Here is a 16,918-nt window from a genome sequence, read left to right as displayed (position 1 = left end):
GTTCCTGTTGACTGTGGTCTAAGGTAGTTGTTTTCTTCACTCAGGTTTCTATTTGCTCTAATTTTGGTGTGATGTGAATAGCTGTAACGCTGCTGGAGCTTTTAGCAGGGTTGATTGCTTCACTTGCAGAAAACCTGAAGGGATGGGAGGTTTTACAGTGCCAAATAGCGTCCCCGAGTCCTCTAGTCACTCTAAATAAAATGGATTTAGCACACATCTTGCTATGTATCACAGCTGGGAAGCCTGGAAGCTGTTTTGAGGTAACTTCTAGGGTAAAGAATGGATGACAGATCACCAAAAGAGGTGGTGATGGGGTCATCAAACTCCAGTGTATCCAACTGAAATATGCTTTGGGTTGTTTTCATCATCATTTTTTATAGGCTGCGCTGTTCTTTTCAGCTGGGAAGGAGAGCTACAAGTAGGTTGCGCTGAGGCGTTTGTGTGTTTGAGGGATTACAAACCGTGCCGTGGGCCTCTGGCTCCTCGGAGCTGTGCTGATGTGTGCTAGCCTGAAATGCTCTAGGTACTAAAACCATTCTGAGGGGAAGGGAAAATACTGACGTTGAAGAAAAAAATTGTAAAAGTAGAAGGCATCAAGTACCTCACCACAACAATATGTTCTAGCACAGTGTTCATTTCATTGAACAATGAATGTTTCCTCTCTGATTCATAGACCTTACCACATCTGGTGGTATCTGGGAGTCTCCAGGTGCAGAGTGGTGCTGGGCTTTCTTCTCCTAACCTGTCTTCGTGCCTTTCTTCCACTTCCTTTGCTCTAGAATCATCTACAGGTGCTTCTATCTGAACAGTTGGATCCAGCTGCTGCACAACTGGCTATACAGGCATTTAGTGTGGTATTATTTTTCAACCATAAAATCCTGAGGAAGGGGATGCAAGAGTAGACTTCTTTATCAATCTTTCAGATGGTTAAAGATTGAGCAGTTAGGGGGCTGATGTCATGTTGGGCAAACCCTGAGGTTGTTTTGAGGTTCTGGATGCTTCGTCACACCTCCTCCTTCACTTAGGGGATATGGCGTATAGCGTCTGTGACAAACTGAAATACCAAGAAGCAAGAGACCAAAAAACTTTGTGTGGAAGCCAATCAGATGCAGTTAAACTTCAGCTGGATTTGTATAGTGGGAGGAAAATAATTCACAGAACAACTTCGGAATAATTTCAAGATCCTTGGAAAGGTCTGCCAGATAAAAATGAGCTGGTAATGACTAGGATGTAAACATGGAAACACATGCCTGGTGAAGTGATCTCAAGTCAGATGTAGCTTGCAGGCTGTGGACTTAATGCCCTCTTCTTGCGTCTTGGTATAAATTTATATAGACGTATCTAAATATTTTATTGGTGGGCATGATTGTATACATACTAGAGGTTTAAAGAGGAAGGAGAACATCACTTTCAAGTCCTAGTCTCAGGGCTGGGTTGAATTGAACCTTTAAATGAGATCTGGCAGTTAATTTCAAAATCTGCCAAACTCTACGCTTTAACTACGAGTAAGAAAGCTGTTTGACATGGTAGCGGTTTTTCCCTTCAGGATTTTCACTGCACATGAGATACCAGGTTTTTGACTGCCTGGGGAAAGACAGAAGAGACCAAAAAATACCATTGCTAATATGTTGCTAATACCTGTTTTTGTACCTCTATAAAGATTTTATACAGCTGCTCTAAGTGGTCTCTTCAGTTCTTTGGACATGACTTGTACCCACATTTCTGTGATTGGAACACGTTACTGCATGTATTTAATATGTGTATTTCCTTATTGCAGCCTTTATTCTCTAGTTATTTGATTCCAGCCCTGGCCATGAATCACTGGAACTGGATTTTCTGAGTAATGTCTCTCCAGTCTCCCTATTCTCACAGTATACTGGGCAAAAGAAATCAGGTCTTGTATAGGCTGCTTGAGCATTTGAAGTCAGCTGTTTGAAAGACTGTACTAAAGCTTAGATCATTAAAATGCAATATTTTAAAATTTCTGTCATGTAGAGGGATTAACATTCCAAAAATGACTGCTTTTTTTCTGTCTTTGTGGATAAATTTAGACAGCTAATTTTTTCAGTAGTTGGCTGGGAAAAAAACGCTCCCTTCCTCCTCTGGTTTCTGCTCAAAACTAGGCTTTTTCCCCCCCTTTTCTTTCTGAAACATTATTTTATGTGAAGGATGCTCTAAAAAAGCAGAAAGAGTATAAAAAAAGGAAGGATCAAATATCGTTTTACAAGGAGAGAAAGAATCTTTAAAAAAACATTTATCCCACACTTGGCAACCTTTTGCTCGCCCGCATGTGACTGGCACGGTGCCATCCTTGGCAAAGGCCAGTGCCTCAGCTTGCCAGAAGTCTTCCTCTTCTGGCTGCGTTTTCACTCCCTGTGACTGATTGTTTATTCACCTGATTTTTCTGTTTCAGCATTGCTGAAGTCATGGCATCTTGGAGATGATAAGAACACTTTGTCTGTCCAAACTGTACAATAGCCGTGATGTCAACACAGAGTGTTTGCAGCGAGCTTTAGCTTTGTGCGCACTTCAAATAGCAGGAGGTATTAGATGTCAGACACACTTACTACCAGCTCCTTAGCATGAGGCTGTCCAAAAAGGAACTGCCGTAAATACAGAGAGATGATTTGTTTCTTGCTTTTTTTGGAGAGTTGCGTTTGAGGATTTCCCAACCTTGCTTTGTGTTTGCAATTTTGGTTTAGCATCTTGGGGATTTTAATTGAGAATAATGAGGCTCTGAGATCCTCTTGGAGCTCCTCTTGTTTGTAAGATCGTTGTGTTTAGTTTTAGTATCTCCTTTCTGTATGTCAGGTCTGAATCTGATTTGCTCAGTAAATGGGCATCTGGAAATGAAATACTTCGCCTTTTTTGCGAGTGATCATAGTATCTTAATAATATTTGGAAAATCTCCTGAATTTTGTTGACAAGGAAAATGTCTCATTTGACGAAATCAGAGAGAAGGTGAAGCATGGATGGTCAAAGAAACTATTGCTTTTGGTTTTGCTCACTAAATGTTTTTTGTGGCTACTGGTACTCTTGTAATGTCCTTCTCTGAAGATCTGATGATTATTCGGTACTTTCACTCCCTACATGTAAATAGGCACTCTGGTCTAGTCAAGCTTCCATCATCCCTTTAATAAAGTCATGAAGCTGCTTAAGGGTCTGCCCTTTTCCAGGTCTTGCTTTCACTTCCTTCTTCCATGGCTCCCCTCCAGGGTCTCTGAAATTTTCCATTATCTTGGTAGCTCCACGTGATGACAATTAAGCAATTTTTTCCCTTGTGCTTGTCAGCAAGGATTTATTCGGCGAGTCGGGGTTTTTTGTATAGAGCCCTCAGCCTTTGTGATCGAAGGCACTGTTGTACCTGGCTGATAAATTCTGTCCCCAAACGTCAGCCCACTATTTGCTTATATTTGTCACTGATGTTCTTGCAGAATAAAGTCAACAAGTTACTGAGCGTATTTCAGGGGTTTTTTTTGGCAGAAGTATTTTGGAACCTGCATGTTTTGGTACAAACCTAGCAGCCCAGGTACCACAGTTTGGGAGGGCGGGGGGAGGACAGATGGGGCTGGATTGTAAGGCCAGACAGTGTTGTTTAGTAAGATCTCTGTGACAGGGATATCTGAGGGAACCGGCACGTAGGGCAGATAAGACTTTTTGTTGTATATCCTACACACACAAAAGTTCTTGCTCTGCCTCTTCAAAGAAACAGGATACCCGTATTGTCTCCAGGCTGAAAACTATGCCAACGTTAGCAAGAACAAGTAAAAAAATAGGACTGAGAGAAAAGCAAGGTTGCTGAGCTTTTAAGAAATTATCTTTAAAAAGTTTTCAAAACTTCTTGTTAAAATGGTTGTGATTAAAGTATTACGATAGTTTTGAAAACCTGTTTCACTGATTGCCTTTTTCATGTGGACTTGTATATCCTTCTGTGCTTCAATTTATATTTCTCTAGATGAGAGTCAGCAGATTTTCCAGGAGATGTAGGGAATCCTGTTTATATAGCAAACTGTACATGAATGGCAGAAGCATTAAGGGAATATCAAAGTCTTTCCCAAGAAGGAAATAATGTTGATCTTTTTCTACTATATTTATCTGAATACTTAATGTAGTAGCATTTGGTTTTTAGCAAATTGTCTAGATGAAAACAAAGAAATCATGTAGGTAATCAATACGTCTAACAATGACATTTGTGGAGACATGGGATTTGTGTGTGGATTTTTTCTTAGTAGGGCTTTGAACTGGAAATGCAGCTACCACACGAAATCTGAGTTCTGGCACCCACTCAGAACAGCAGTCCATCTGCTAGCAAGACACACTGATTTTTTATTTTTTTAATCCCTTAGTAGTCGCAAATGCAAGTAGTACTGGATACCTTAAGGTGAGAGGCGATTTGTGATGCCTTACTACGGTGGCATCTGGGCAGACTTTACTCCTTTTACACAGGTGCAGGTTACTGTCAAAAAAAGAATATACACCTGCATACTTATTTATTTTTGTGTTTTTTTGTATATGAAAAGAAGAAAGAAAGAAAAAAATCCAAGAAATTTTTTTCAAGAAAAAAAAAAATCCAGCATCTTCACATAATGCATTATTTAGCAGTGATTTCCTCTGCATTCCTGCTCATGGTAGTCTTACCAGTAACTGGCTCTGCAAAATTTTTCTTAATTTGGCCTGCGTGTGCTTAATTTGTGCTACCTGGGCAGGCATCGGCCATCCCCATGCTCCTACCTCCTTGTTCTCATAGTCTCCCCCCTCCACTCCCCTTCTACTTTTCTGCCTGGTTTCACTCTGAAAAAATGAGTATACAGGTATGGAGCCGTGCTGTTGGGTTATAACAGCAGTATGCGCGAGGAGAGGGTTGCAGGGTTAAGTAACGTTTCCTTTCTAATTGGAAAAGACAGATGAGCTCTTGGGCAACTTCAGTAGTACCTTCTCACGCAGTAAACCTGCTGCGTTCAGATCGGTGTATCCAAGCTATCTTTAATGCAAGCTTGTTGTGTTAGTGGTACGTGGCTACGTATATGCAAGTAATAGCACTGTCAGATGCTGTAAGCAGGTCTGCTGCTGATACTTCATAGCGTACCTGCTAATGCAGGGGAGATACTGTTAAGGCTGTCAGGTTACTTGGGGAGTACCTGCAGGTTGAATTTCTTCCACAAAATCTTTCTTAGCCTTAATTGTATAAGGAGGACCCAACTTGGTACCTGGATGCTTAAACATGCAAAGTGGGCAGTTAGGGCTTAAAACAAAAAATGAACAGAATTTAAGCAAGACCAGTATAGAACCATTTTGATAAGAAATGCAAAATTCTCTGCTGGCAGTTCTACAAGTTCTTTTCAAGGTGGACGCTGCCTTAAAGCTGGCAGAAAATGGCTTCTTATGATCAAAACTTAACATAGGATGTCTAGATCCTGATGCAGAACTGTGAACCATTCTTCTTCTTCCTCTTTTTTTTCTTTTTTAAATTATTGTCCTGTGTCATAATTTTGGTGCTCTGCTCAACAGCATTGTAAAAACATACTGGAAAGCCTAGATCTCGTTATGGGAAGGAGGAGGGTGTCAAGATTTTAGGGTGTTTAATCCTGCACTAAAACAACACTGTAGTTACAAACTGAAAGAGAAACTGCGATGCAGAACTTCTGTGGAACTGTTACGGTTTCTTAAAACATTGTCTTTCTTTACAGGCTGGGCTCTGCTGCTTTTGTGTTCATTTTGGGATATTAACAACTTTGCTGGTTATACGCTTTTTGCTCAAATCGTTCAGTTTAAATGTCTTGTGGTGCTTTGCTTGGATCTCGTTGTAGTTGTACTACTGAAATTTTGTTTTATGCTGTTATTATTGGTACTGTGTTTTAGCTAAGTTAGAAAGTGGAATACAGTTACTTAATGCAAACCAGATTTCCTATCTGTGTTTGTTTACAGAGCCTCTGGCATACAGCTCATATGGCTAAAAGGCCATACAACGCTGTAATCAAAATGTTGTTGTTACATAAATATAATGCTGCCATTTCTTCTGATGTAACAGTGGTGAGCTTATCTGCTGATGATTCTGCTCTTTGTTAGTGTCTTCCAAGCTGAAATGCTTTCACGTAAAACGAATGTCTCCATAAATTTGCACCCCGTTTTTTTTCTCCCTTTCATATTTTGTTCTCTGATCCCAGAATCTGGGGATAAGGCAGAATTCTGTTACACTCTTCAGGGGAAAATAGTAGCTCCGTGATTCCACAATATTTGATGTGTACCATCTGTACTTTATTAAACCTCATTTTGCATACATAAGCAACATTGGGATGCTACACTGGGGTCAACCTAACCATGTGTGCTACAGTATAGCAGTGCTTTATTGTACAAGTGTAATTAAGTTGTTTAAAGGAAGCTTGTTTTCTTGCCAGTAGAAGACCAATTTGAAGTACAAATAGGAAAGACAAGAAATGCTTCGAAAGTAAGTCAGCACTCAAAAAAAAAAAAAAAAAAAGAGAGAGAAAAGAATTAACCACAATACTAGGGCTATGGAATAGGTTCCAGTACTTGGCTGTTTCCGTTATCCTTATGGTGATCTTGCTTTTGGCAGTTTTCCTCATTATTTAATTGGCTCATGTTATAAATCTGATTTGAGAAAAAGATACTTTCAGGCAACTAAAACTGAGAAAACGAGAATTTAATTTGTCAGTTTTACAGGAGCTGGTTCTTTTGCAGAGATACTCTAGAGCCCAGGCAATGAAAGCATAGAGTTGTACGGATCAGCGTTCTTCCTTTAATGCCATTCACTTTATTTAATAGCTCTTGTTCATGCTACCTTGCTTTCTGTCTTGCAGTGTGCCCCAGCTCATGTGGCAAGCGAGCCTGTACAGACCAAAATGAGTGTTGCCATCCTGAATGCTTGGGGAGCTGCACGGCGCCTGACAACAACACCGCTTGCGTGGCCTGCCGCAATTACTACTATGAAGGAGTCTGCATGCCTACCTGCCCTCCCAACACCTACAAGTTCGAGGGCTGGCGCTGCGTGACTAAAGAGTTTTGCTCCAAAGTCCCTGCCACTGAAACAAGTGAATATGAGAGGTTTGTGATACACAACGATGAGTGCATGGCAGAATGTCCCTCTGGATTCATACGCAATGGGAGCCAAAGGTAATGCAGCTTCTGGAAAGTCCATCGGAGTTGTCATCTTCAGGTTTTCCCACCCTCTATTCTGTGGCAGCTTGTGATGCAGATTACATTAGGTAGAAATAAGAACATACGATAGGGAATTGCATGACTTCTTGGTAAAGGCTTGCTTAGATGAATTCACCGTTGAAAGGTCTGATTGTGTGTGGTCCTGTGCATTGTCAGTGGCCACTGATTCTTCTGAAGGACTTGAGGAGGTCAGTTCAATGCAGAACCAGGTCTTCAAGTAGACAGTGCCAAAATGAAAGGGAAAGCCCAGGAACACAAAGTTGGAGGTTGGCCGATGACCATTATCACACACAACAAACCATAGGAGTTACCTTGCTTCACCTGTTATTTGCTTTATGTGTGCTTGCATTTTAGACACATGTATTCTTTAGCATATTTAATTTTATTTCCCTTTTTTCACTGTTTTCAGAAGATAACAATGGTGTTTTAGAAGGGAGCAATCATGTAGATGGTGACAAAAATAATGCAGCAGCTGACAATATTATACAGAATAATTTCTTGCAAGAATGTCACTCACCTGCTCTTATTTAATTCTAACAGTTGGAGTGATGCGTGCTTCCAACTTTCTTATTTTGCCACTGGTTTAAGCAAGCAGTCTTAGTTGCTTACTGACCCTTGGAAGTCATAGACTTTGAGTAAAGGACAGTCAGTGTGCTAAAATTCATAGTGCTTCAGTATTGTGCTGAAAAGGTGTCATCTTAGGCTGTTCTAAGATGTTGGGTTTTTCAGAAAGGTGGTTGTGATGATACCTGCACCAGCTGTGTGTCTGTGCATGCGTGTCGTCCATCTGTTCAGTCAAATAGTAAGGCAGCCTCTGGTTGACATTTAGATGTAAGCGACTTAACACTGCTTTTGCTCGAATCCAGATATTCACCTGAGATGTTTCTTTTGTTATCTACTTGAGCTTGTAGTACCAGCTGTTTGAACACTTATACTGAAGTGCTTGGCCATCCTATCTTATCTCACTGTTGTGCTCTACTGCAAAGATTGAAAGGAGCTGTAACTCAAGGCTAGTGAATGTTTTGTTCCCCAGAGGTGGTGTTAACAAATAGTTGCAAATGGAAAGCATTTCCAGCATTCTTTGTACATTTAGTCGAATGCCTCCTGCTTGTATCTGCAGCTTTTAGTGGTTTGTGGCATGTTATAGTGCAGGATTTTGAAATAGGAGCTTACTACTAAGAAAAGGAAGCTTCTTTCTTCTATTGTTTATGCATGAAAAACTGTTGTTATCAATTTACATGTTTCTTTAAGCCTCAGAAGAAAATGGGTTCAGTTTCTTTTAAAAAGTAAGTCAGTCCATGTTCATCAGTGTTTTCATCAAAGCCTTTGTCTTTGGAGCTGGATTTGGTTTTTTTCTTCTTGATTTTTACCCTCTAAAGTGATAAGGTGGAGTAAGTAGTAATGAAATATAAAGGAAAGTGCTAGCATAAATTGAAAAATAAAAATGACCTTGAATCGGGAAAGACATTTACCAGGAGGAGTGATGAGACGGCATGTTTTGTGCACACATGAAGTGTTCAATTCTGTGATGAGTATGCAGACAGTATAACATGGAGCCTTTAAAAAGCTGCTGTAGCCCAAGGCTAGGCTGGCCTGAGTTCTTGTTCCTTGAGTTTGGCCACTAAAATATGCTTATGGATGCTTGTGAGTATAAGAAGCAGGAGAAGTGAGCCTGCACATAAGTGTTTCCTCCCAACTTCTGGCAGTCTGATTTCTCTGAGTTCAGGGCTGTGTCTTGGTGTTTTATAGTCACTGGTGGACCTGTTCTCTTTCCATCTGTGTAATCCATTTTGAACCTGCTTAGACTTCTGGCCTGTCTCTCTCAATTCCTGTTGCAAATTAGTTTTGCCTTGCATCAAGACGCATCCTTTTGTTTGTTTAAACTTTCTTCTTTAATACCTTTTAAGCTATAAGAAATAGTGACTAATTCACTGCTCGCTTTCTCCACATCGCTCATGACTGTATGCTCCCACAGTTGTTTTTCCTGAGTTAAAATGGCTGTGAGCATGGAATTCCCTAGTGCTGAGCTTCAAATGTTGGTTTTAAGGGCATGGAGACAGACAACTTTGTAAGAACTTGAACAGTGTTTTCCCATCTCCAGTTTCTGGCTGGCCTATTTTTGGATGTTGGGCCTGGATTAGCATGAAACTTCACAGCACTCTGAGGCTGTCTGCATACATGAGAAGGGTTGTCTTTCTGGGTATAATTAAGTTAGAGTAAATGCACAAATGCAAGGGCACTGGGTTTTACCTGAAGTCCCCTTCAACTTTGGAAGGACCACAACGCCTTTCAGAAGCTGGCAGAGAGTGGGTATGGGTCCATTCGTTCACTCCCGTGTTGCTGTAAACGGGAGGTGTGATGCTCCAGCCTCTCTCGAGTCCAGCGGGCAAGTGTGCTAAGTTGCCTGCAGCCCTCTGCAGAAGTATGGTGACTTTCATTCTAGCTTGAAGGATTTGGCTAAACTGTCAAGGGAAATGTCTTTCAAAATTTAACTCAAAGCAGTCCATAGACTCAGAGTTGTGTATTGTTGCTTATTTTCAGTCTCCCTTTCTTTCCTAACAGCATGTTCTGCAGTCCTTGTGAGGGGCCTTGCCCCAAAATCTGTGAGGATGGGAAAACGAAGACCATTGACTCTGTCACGTCAGCACAAATGTTGCAGGGATGCACAATTCTCAAGGGGAATCTGCTGATTAACATCCGTCGTGGAAGTAAGTGATTGCCCTCTCTTTATGAACCTCTGATAAGGCTGCTTTTAATATTTTTTCCTTTTGTCTGTCAGCATAATGATAAGAACATTAAAAACTCAGCAAACTGTTTGCTTTCCAGTCCCATAGCAGTGCTTCTGTTTGATTTGGCCCACTGTAGCACCATTTTCCAATGTGCAGATGGAATAGGTAGTCAGCTACCTATAAGGCAGTGAAAGCTGGTATTTTTGTTAGCTTTTTTGGCAGGGCAGGGAACCTGGATTAGGCAGTGAGTTGAGCAGTAGTCCCAAAGGCCCAAGAAGGTGGAAAGTCAAAAATGCTTGCATCTGGGTAGGTAAATAACTTGTCTGCAAGTAAGGCATGGCACTATAAGAATGCATATTGTCACTTTTTAAGGCAGGCTGTGGTGTCTTGCTGCAACCTGGAATCCAGAGTGCTGAGAGCTCATATAAAGCCTAGTACTGTGCCTCTGGATGGCCGTCACTAGTGAGCTGGCCACCTTTGTCGCATGTCTTGAACAAGCTCTGGATTAAATTTTTCAGAGCAGTGATTCATCAGCCAAGGAAGTGTTGACAGTTGATGAGCTCTTAAAAGCAGAGTAAAAAACACTGTTAGTTTTTATTGGAAATGTGTCTCTCTGTGGAAGGTCCCTTTTGGTTTCATGAACAAGGTTGGAAGATTGAGATATATTTGATTTCCTTCCTCCTGCTGAATGAAAACTTCAGGGTTTAACAGCATGTGGATTATTTCACTTGTGGTCCCACTGCTACAGGTACAATCTTCCCTTATGGGAGATGTTCCGGTTACCTGGGGCAAGTGTGGTGTTTTTTATTTATTACCTTAGAGTGCTGAAGAGCATCTGCTTCCTCCCAGCTTATTTGGTATGGGAACCAACCATTGGTATTTGGTCATTGGGCTTCCCAGCCGTCTGTTAGGATTTTGGTTGGTTTGTTTATGGCAGCAAACAGACCTTGTAGCAGCTCCTCCGTCCTGAGTGCTTAAAAACTTCCCCTCATGACTGCAGTGTAACTTAGCAGGATGATGACAGCAGGCAATGGGCATGGGCCAGGGATCGCTGGAGGTAAGGACTGCAAAGCTTGAGCCTTGTGAAGGATGGAGTGTTGCAAACCTAGGCAGGGACAGTACAGTTCCTAGCGAGGGGGCAGTACTGAAGAGTAGAGCTTGCTCTGCAGTCATTTTAATAATATAGTCTAGAAATTCACCTTTGGCGAGCTATATGGAACATGCTCTATGGCATGAGGACATCCTTATGGTTTTATCTTTGCTGTTTCATCAAGAATTCTCAGTTTTGTAGCCAAAGCTTTTTAGGTCACTGAAAAGCAATGCTTTATGCCCCAGAGAAGACCAGCAGCATAACTCTACCTCTTCATCTTCAGTCTCATTCTCCATTTTCCAATGGAGCTTTCTGCCTGAGCTTTGCTCTGTAGCCGACGAGCAATTCCAGTCTCATGGATGTGTACATTTACACAAGGGTCTTTTCATCCCTGCCAGAATGCTGGCTCAACATTTGGTGCTGGCTTCAGAGTGCAAAATGTCCATGGAAAAAGCAGGTATACCGTTTGGAAAAGCAAGACTGGTTTTCCACTGTTGCTGTGTGGCTTTATTTTGCCCTTCAACCATCTGTCCGCACAGGCAACTGTTACAGAGGGAGGAATACCAGTGTCTCTCATTTTCAAAAGCAACAAATACAAACATTTTTTTTACTGAGCTAATACTGCATTAAGCAAAATAGCAGTTAAAGCTATGAGTTCTGCAATAATAAAATTACATTTTTCTTACTGCAGATAACATCGCATCAGAACTGGAGAATTTTATGGGTCTGATTGAGACAGTAACAGGGTATGTGAAGATTCGCCATTCCCATGCACTAGTCTCCCTGTCTTTCTTGAAGAACCTGCGGTATATTCTGGGAGAGGAACAGGTGGACGGGTAAGTGTTCAGATATTTGTAGATGCAATTTCACTTTAATAGAGAGCCGCAGAGAATAAGTCTCCTAATAAACATTCACATACCATTTATAGAATCTTCTCTTCCACTAATACGCAATGTTTTTCTGCTAATGAACACCATTGCGCAGTCATCGCTCATTTGGATTACTATCCAAATCAGCAATTTAAATTAAGTATATTAGAAGTATTTTTGCGCTAACTTTGCTGTTGCTTTTCACTTTAGGTTTTTCTAGGGAGGTTCTTTACATTGATAAAGTGTCTTCTTTTGTTCTTTTTGCTCTATTTGAGAAAAGAGCATTTTCAGAAACAATTTTATTTCCTTGCAATTCTTTAGTGTTGACTTTTAGCAGAGTTTTATGGAGAATGTCAGCTGAAAGGAAACCTGAACTTTACTAACCAGGGAGGGCAACTGGAAGTGATCCAACTAGTATGAAATAGATTGCACGTTGCAATTGTTTGCTCCTCCTTGAAATGCTGACGTTAAATGAATTATCTATCGACCGGGAAAAAGACTGGTCAGGAAAAGTGAAGTTGATCCCTTGAAATGTTTGCTGTGGATTATATTGCTTCTATAATTGCAGAATGTGTGATACTTTTTGCTGTATATAACTCCTGTTTTCCTATGATGGTAAGAGATAGTAGAGACAAAAGTTTTTATCTCCACAGAACTTGAGTGCTGAGGTGTGGTGATGGTCCTTCAGCAAACTGCCTTCCTTCTCTTCCTGAATCAAGTAGCCATCCCAAGTTTAAACCAGTGCTCTCTGGGAGAAATAAGTCTCCCTCAGTAATGAGAGAACTATCGAAGAATTTTGGGAAATCATATAAGAAAAGGTGGTGGGAGGGTCATGGGAAAGGTTGCTTGTGTCTGATTTATCTGCCCTGACAGGATAAAGTTACAGCATGAGGGATTCTTCACCACCTCCCTCCTTCTCTCAGGCTAGTCTTTGGTCAGCCTTAAATTCTTAAAATTCCACCATCTGACAGAGCGAGTTAAAGGGCAGCTCTTCATCCCGCACTTGAAAAGCATGCTGTCTTTTTCAGTAAGAACACTGGCTCTACGGAAAAGCTTGTTTGTAATTGCAAATCCTAGAGGCTTGTCACTTTGCCGAGCACAAGGATCGTTCAGCCCACTTACGATGTGGCGTGCTCTCACAGATACTCCAATTATTGATTTGTCTTTCCTTCTTTCCTCTCTCTCCCTTGCTCTCTTTAAATTTGAGTTTAGCTTTGTCTTTCAAGTAGTAATTATGTTTATGGTACCTTGTATGTCAGCAAGCAGAGCTGATATGAAAGGAAATGGCAGGTTTTTAAGTTGGATTCCCAAATAGAGAAATAAATAGGTGCAGTTTTGAAGAGGAAAACGGGGCTGAGTGGGGGACGTAAAATTGATCTATAGTAAAGAGCTACTTGTGCTAAAATTCACCCATGCTAGGAAGTTACTGCAGTTGCGTACTTTGGGTCAGGGGCAGTCTCTTTGCTTGGAAAACGCCTAGCATAATTTAGGCATTACCACAGTCTAAATAACGTTTCCAAAATTACTTAGATGGAAGTAGGCACCTGGCAAGGAAGGACTGAGCTGGAGCAGTTAGTTACTTTGCCAGAGTTACCAACAACAGGGAGTGGGGTCTTAAACTGGGGAGTACTGGGCTGCTGGAACAATAGCTGTTTATGCCAGCATTGCCTTGGGTGTGAGAGGGAGGTTAACTTAAGATCCATTGTGATGGTTGTTCATTACATGACTGACGCCACCACCACCGTCCCCTTTTTTTATTGATCTGGACTAATAAAACAGTAGTTCAGTATTTCTTTGTTCCTTATTCAATTGCTGGTGCCTGCCTTGGTTATCACAGAAAATGAAAAGTTTAGAGGGAATTTACTTTGTTTCCAGAGTATTCATCGCCTCTCGTGAACACCATGTCTGTAGGGAATGTGCTCCTACGGCAAGAAAAAAATGTCTCTTTGCAAATAGGGAAACTGAAATGGAGATGTGCTGGAGGGGTCTTGGTATCTGTTGCAGGATTTTGATTCCTTGTCTGGCATTCACTCTGCCGGGCCCCTCTGTCCTTTGCTGGGGTGTTGTGTGTTCATTGCTGTCATCAACTGCAGCTGCTGTGTTGGTGGATGGTATGTGGGCAGCACTTCTCAAAGCATCTCCAGGTTGGGTACCTGGAAAATGAGCAATTTGTGGCCTTTGGGAGCGAGTGAGGAAACAGTGACTGAGGGAGAGTTCCTGTTGTGGCACCGACCAGCTGCTGACGTTGGGTTTCAACTTCTGCAGCAAACTGGGGACAGTATCTATAAAAGCAAAACGCACCACACGCACACACCCCCTGTTTCCTATATCATTTTGAAGCAGAGGCATCAGTAGCTATCAGGCTTGTTGGAAGGTGTGAACAGGATCTCTAGCTGTTGCGTTGCTCCTCACTGAAGACTTTACGGTTTGTTTTCCTGGGATTGTTATTGTCAGATTATGGTGAATTCAGACAGTCAGCACAATGGCAGCAAGGCTGGTTCTAGCCACAACATTTCGACAAACCAGTCACCCTGTGTGTGAGAGTGTTTTAGGACCGAGTATTGCCCTCCAGGCTGGTGGTAAACACGGGTGGTGAGCATGTCTGCAGTGGCAGGCTCCCAGGGGGGAATGCTTCTTGGCTTTGTTTTTGTTTAAGGGGAGTCTGTAAAGATACTTTCTCAGCTGTCCATGTGTAAGTGAAGTTTCAAAAAGTGAGTTTTTGGGGCGGGTTAAGAAACTCATCAGTTTACCTTTTCGAACCAGACAAGAAAATGCTAAACTTCAGTGTTAGTAAGGTGCATTACTTCCAAATCCATAGGTTAGTATAAAAGCCCCTTGTTTCCTACCCATGTATTTGCCTGTGGAGATGCAATTCTTGGCCAAAATCAGCTGTTTCAAAGTTGCTTACCATCTACATTAGCAAGGTGTGTGTAAGTATCTATTAGAGACAGATACTCTGTTAATAACCTCAGCGGTTCTGTTTGAAGTGCTGGTGGGCAAACACAAGCAAAAGAATATACCAGCATTATTAAAACATGAGGAATGTTTTGGAAATTTGATAAAAGTTCAGGCTTGTAGAGCAATGCTGACAAACGAAGCTATTTAAAGAGAGACCATCAAATGGAGCATTTTGTTCAAGTATTGTCCTCTGTATTGTCCTCTGTTGTGGTGTTGTGCTATACATGTTTCAGACTGTTGTCAGGCCCTCATCAGGGATCAGGGTCACATGTGATACAGGTGTAGAACATATACCATGTTAATAGACAGTTTCTAGCCAACATGTGACTTGTTTTGTGTATGTAAAGCAATAAGTTTTTTGCTTTTCTCCTGTCTCGTAGTGGTTGATGTCCAAGCTATCTGGTGTAGTGGGATGTTCTGTCTTTCTCATTATTGTAGCACTGAGAGATGAGTATCTTCTATTCTCTATGTCCTGCACGGTTGCTCATCTTGTCCCAGGGTAGTCAGTCTGCTATAAACCTCTGCTGCCTCGTCATCTTCTGTAGCCAGCTCATCCACCGCTCCCATCCACAGTCCTCACAGTTCTCTTTCCCTTTTTGGTGCAAGTCACTTGCCTTTACGGATCATGCATTGCTCTCTTATTAACAGTGTACTTAACTGGTCATTACCCCTTTCAGGAGCTTTTTGTGTCCTGTATGCTATGGAGGGGGGATAAGGGTTGATTGAAAGCTTGTTGAAACATTTTCATCACCCACATCTCCTTTTGGTTTGGATCTCACGTTCTGCCTCATAGCTTTACGGTGGGTGAATGTGCACAGATGTAGCATTGCATGCAGGTACAGTGTGAAGCAGGTTTTTAATGTATGCAGCCAATAATTAAGTGGCTGTGGGTGGTCTGCAGTTGGGGATACACATCATGTTGTGGGAATTCTCTCCTGTGGGTGTCCATGGGTTACGCAGGTCTCCTTGAGGCTTTTTATGGCAAGTCTGGGACCAGATGTGCCTCCTACTCCTGTTCAGAGGTTTAGCCTGTCCTTCAGGCCATAATCTCCAGTCATTCCCTTAGTTACTGTCTCCAGGCTTTGATTGGCAGTGCTTTGTTTTCCTACAGTGAATCTTTTATTCTTTCCATGCTATCTTCCTTGGCATCCTGATTTTTTCCACAGCTGTTAGAGCCAAGGTCTGATATAATCTTTATTTATAACTTTATTTATAACCTAAGCCCTAAGTGCACTCTGGTTGCCCTCTGCTCCACCTTTCAAGCCATGCAGCGCTGCACCTCTCCTGTGACTGAGACTGCATATAGCCCTCCAAATGTGGTTTCCCTTGTGCTTTGAATGGTGCTAAAGTAACTTCCACTAATTTATACTTTCAGTGTATATATGAACCCTTAGGACCTGTTTGCCTTGCCTCAGGTGGCTGCTCAAGCTTGTACAGATGGCTTTAACGTATGAGCCACAGTAACCCCCAACACTGGCCCAGTGGCTATGCAGTTGTGTAAAGCACTGTTGTGTGCTTGATTTGCCTCATTTATTCACGCTCTTGTAAGCTTAGCCACATTGCTTTAATACAAGAATTATCTCTAGTGTCTAAAGCATAATTGCCACAGTTGGGAGCAGGAGACAGGCTAGGTTGTTATTAAATATTTAAGATGGTTTCTGTAGTCGTGGAGCCACACCTCTGTTTATTCAATCTGAGTTCAGCTTTTTGGGTCTTTACTGAAAAGCTTAGTTGCCATCGCTTAATCACGTGGCTAATTATGGTGAAGTGTCGTCTTTTCAGCAGTGCACAGGGAGCTGCAGGGATTTTAGTCATCTGTAACAAGAGTAATAGGGGTCTCAAACACAGTTTTTGGTGATGTATGTCAAATCCCACACGCAGTCTAGCATCCTTGTTCTCTCCTGGCAAGATGCATTTAAAGCACAAACATGTATGCGCTCCCTTGTCAACTGAGCACGTTCTTCTCAGCATCCATCTGAAGTGGTACCAGGTATATCGACTTCATTAGCAGTCAAGTCCTGGATAATTAGGGGATAGTTGGAAATAGGAGAAACCACTTTTCTTCCGCATTGTTCTTAAAATACACTCAGCATTTT

The 16,918-nt window shown here is 41.7% G+C and overlaps 1 protein-coding gene across 1 annotated transcript in view; it reads left to right on the top strand.

The window, feature by feature from the left end:
- Positions 1 to 16,918, top strand: part of IGF1R (insulin like growth factor 1 receptor) — a 186,296-nt gene that overhangs the window by 135,085 nt on the left and 34,293 nt on the right. The window contains exons 3-5 of the mRNA XM_059823652.1: positions 6,819 to 7,131; positions 9,739 to 9,884; positions 11,687 to 11,831. Of these exons, the coding sequence (XP_059679635.1) occupies positions 6,819 to 7,131; positions 9,739 to 9,884; positions 11,687 to 11,831 (604 nt within the window). The remainder of the gene's footprint in view (positions 1 to 6,818; positions 7,132 to 9,738; positions 9,885 to 11,686; positions 11,832 to 16,918) is intronic.

The sequence above is a fragment of the Gavia stellata genome, chromosome 13, assembly GCF_030936135.1.
Source record: "Gavia stellata isolate bGavSte3 chromosome 13, bGavSte3.hap2, whole genome shotgun sequence".
NCBI classification, from domain to species: Eukaryota; Metazoa; Chordata; class Aves; order Gaviiformes; family Gaviidae; genus Gavia; species Gavia stellata.
This window is presented reverse-complemented; position numbering and strand designations above follow the sequence as displayed.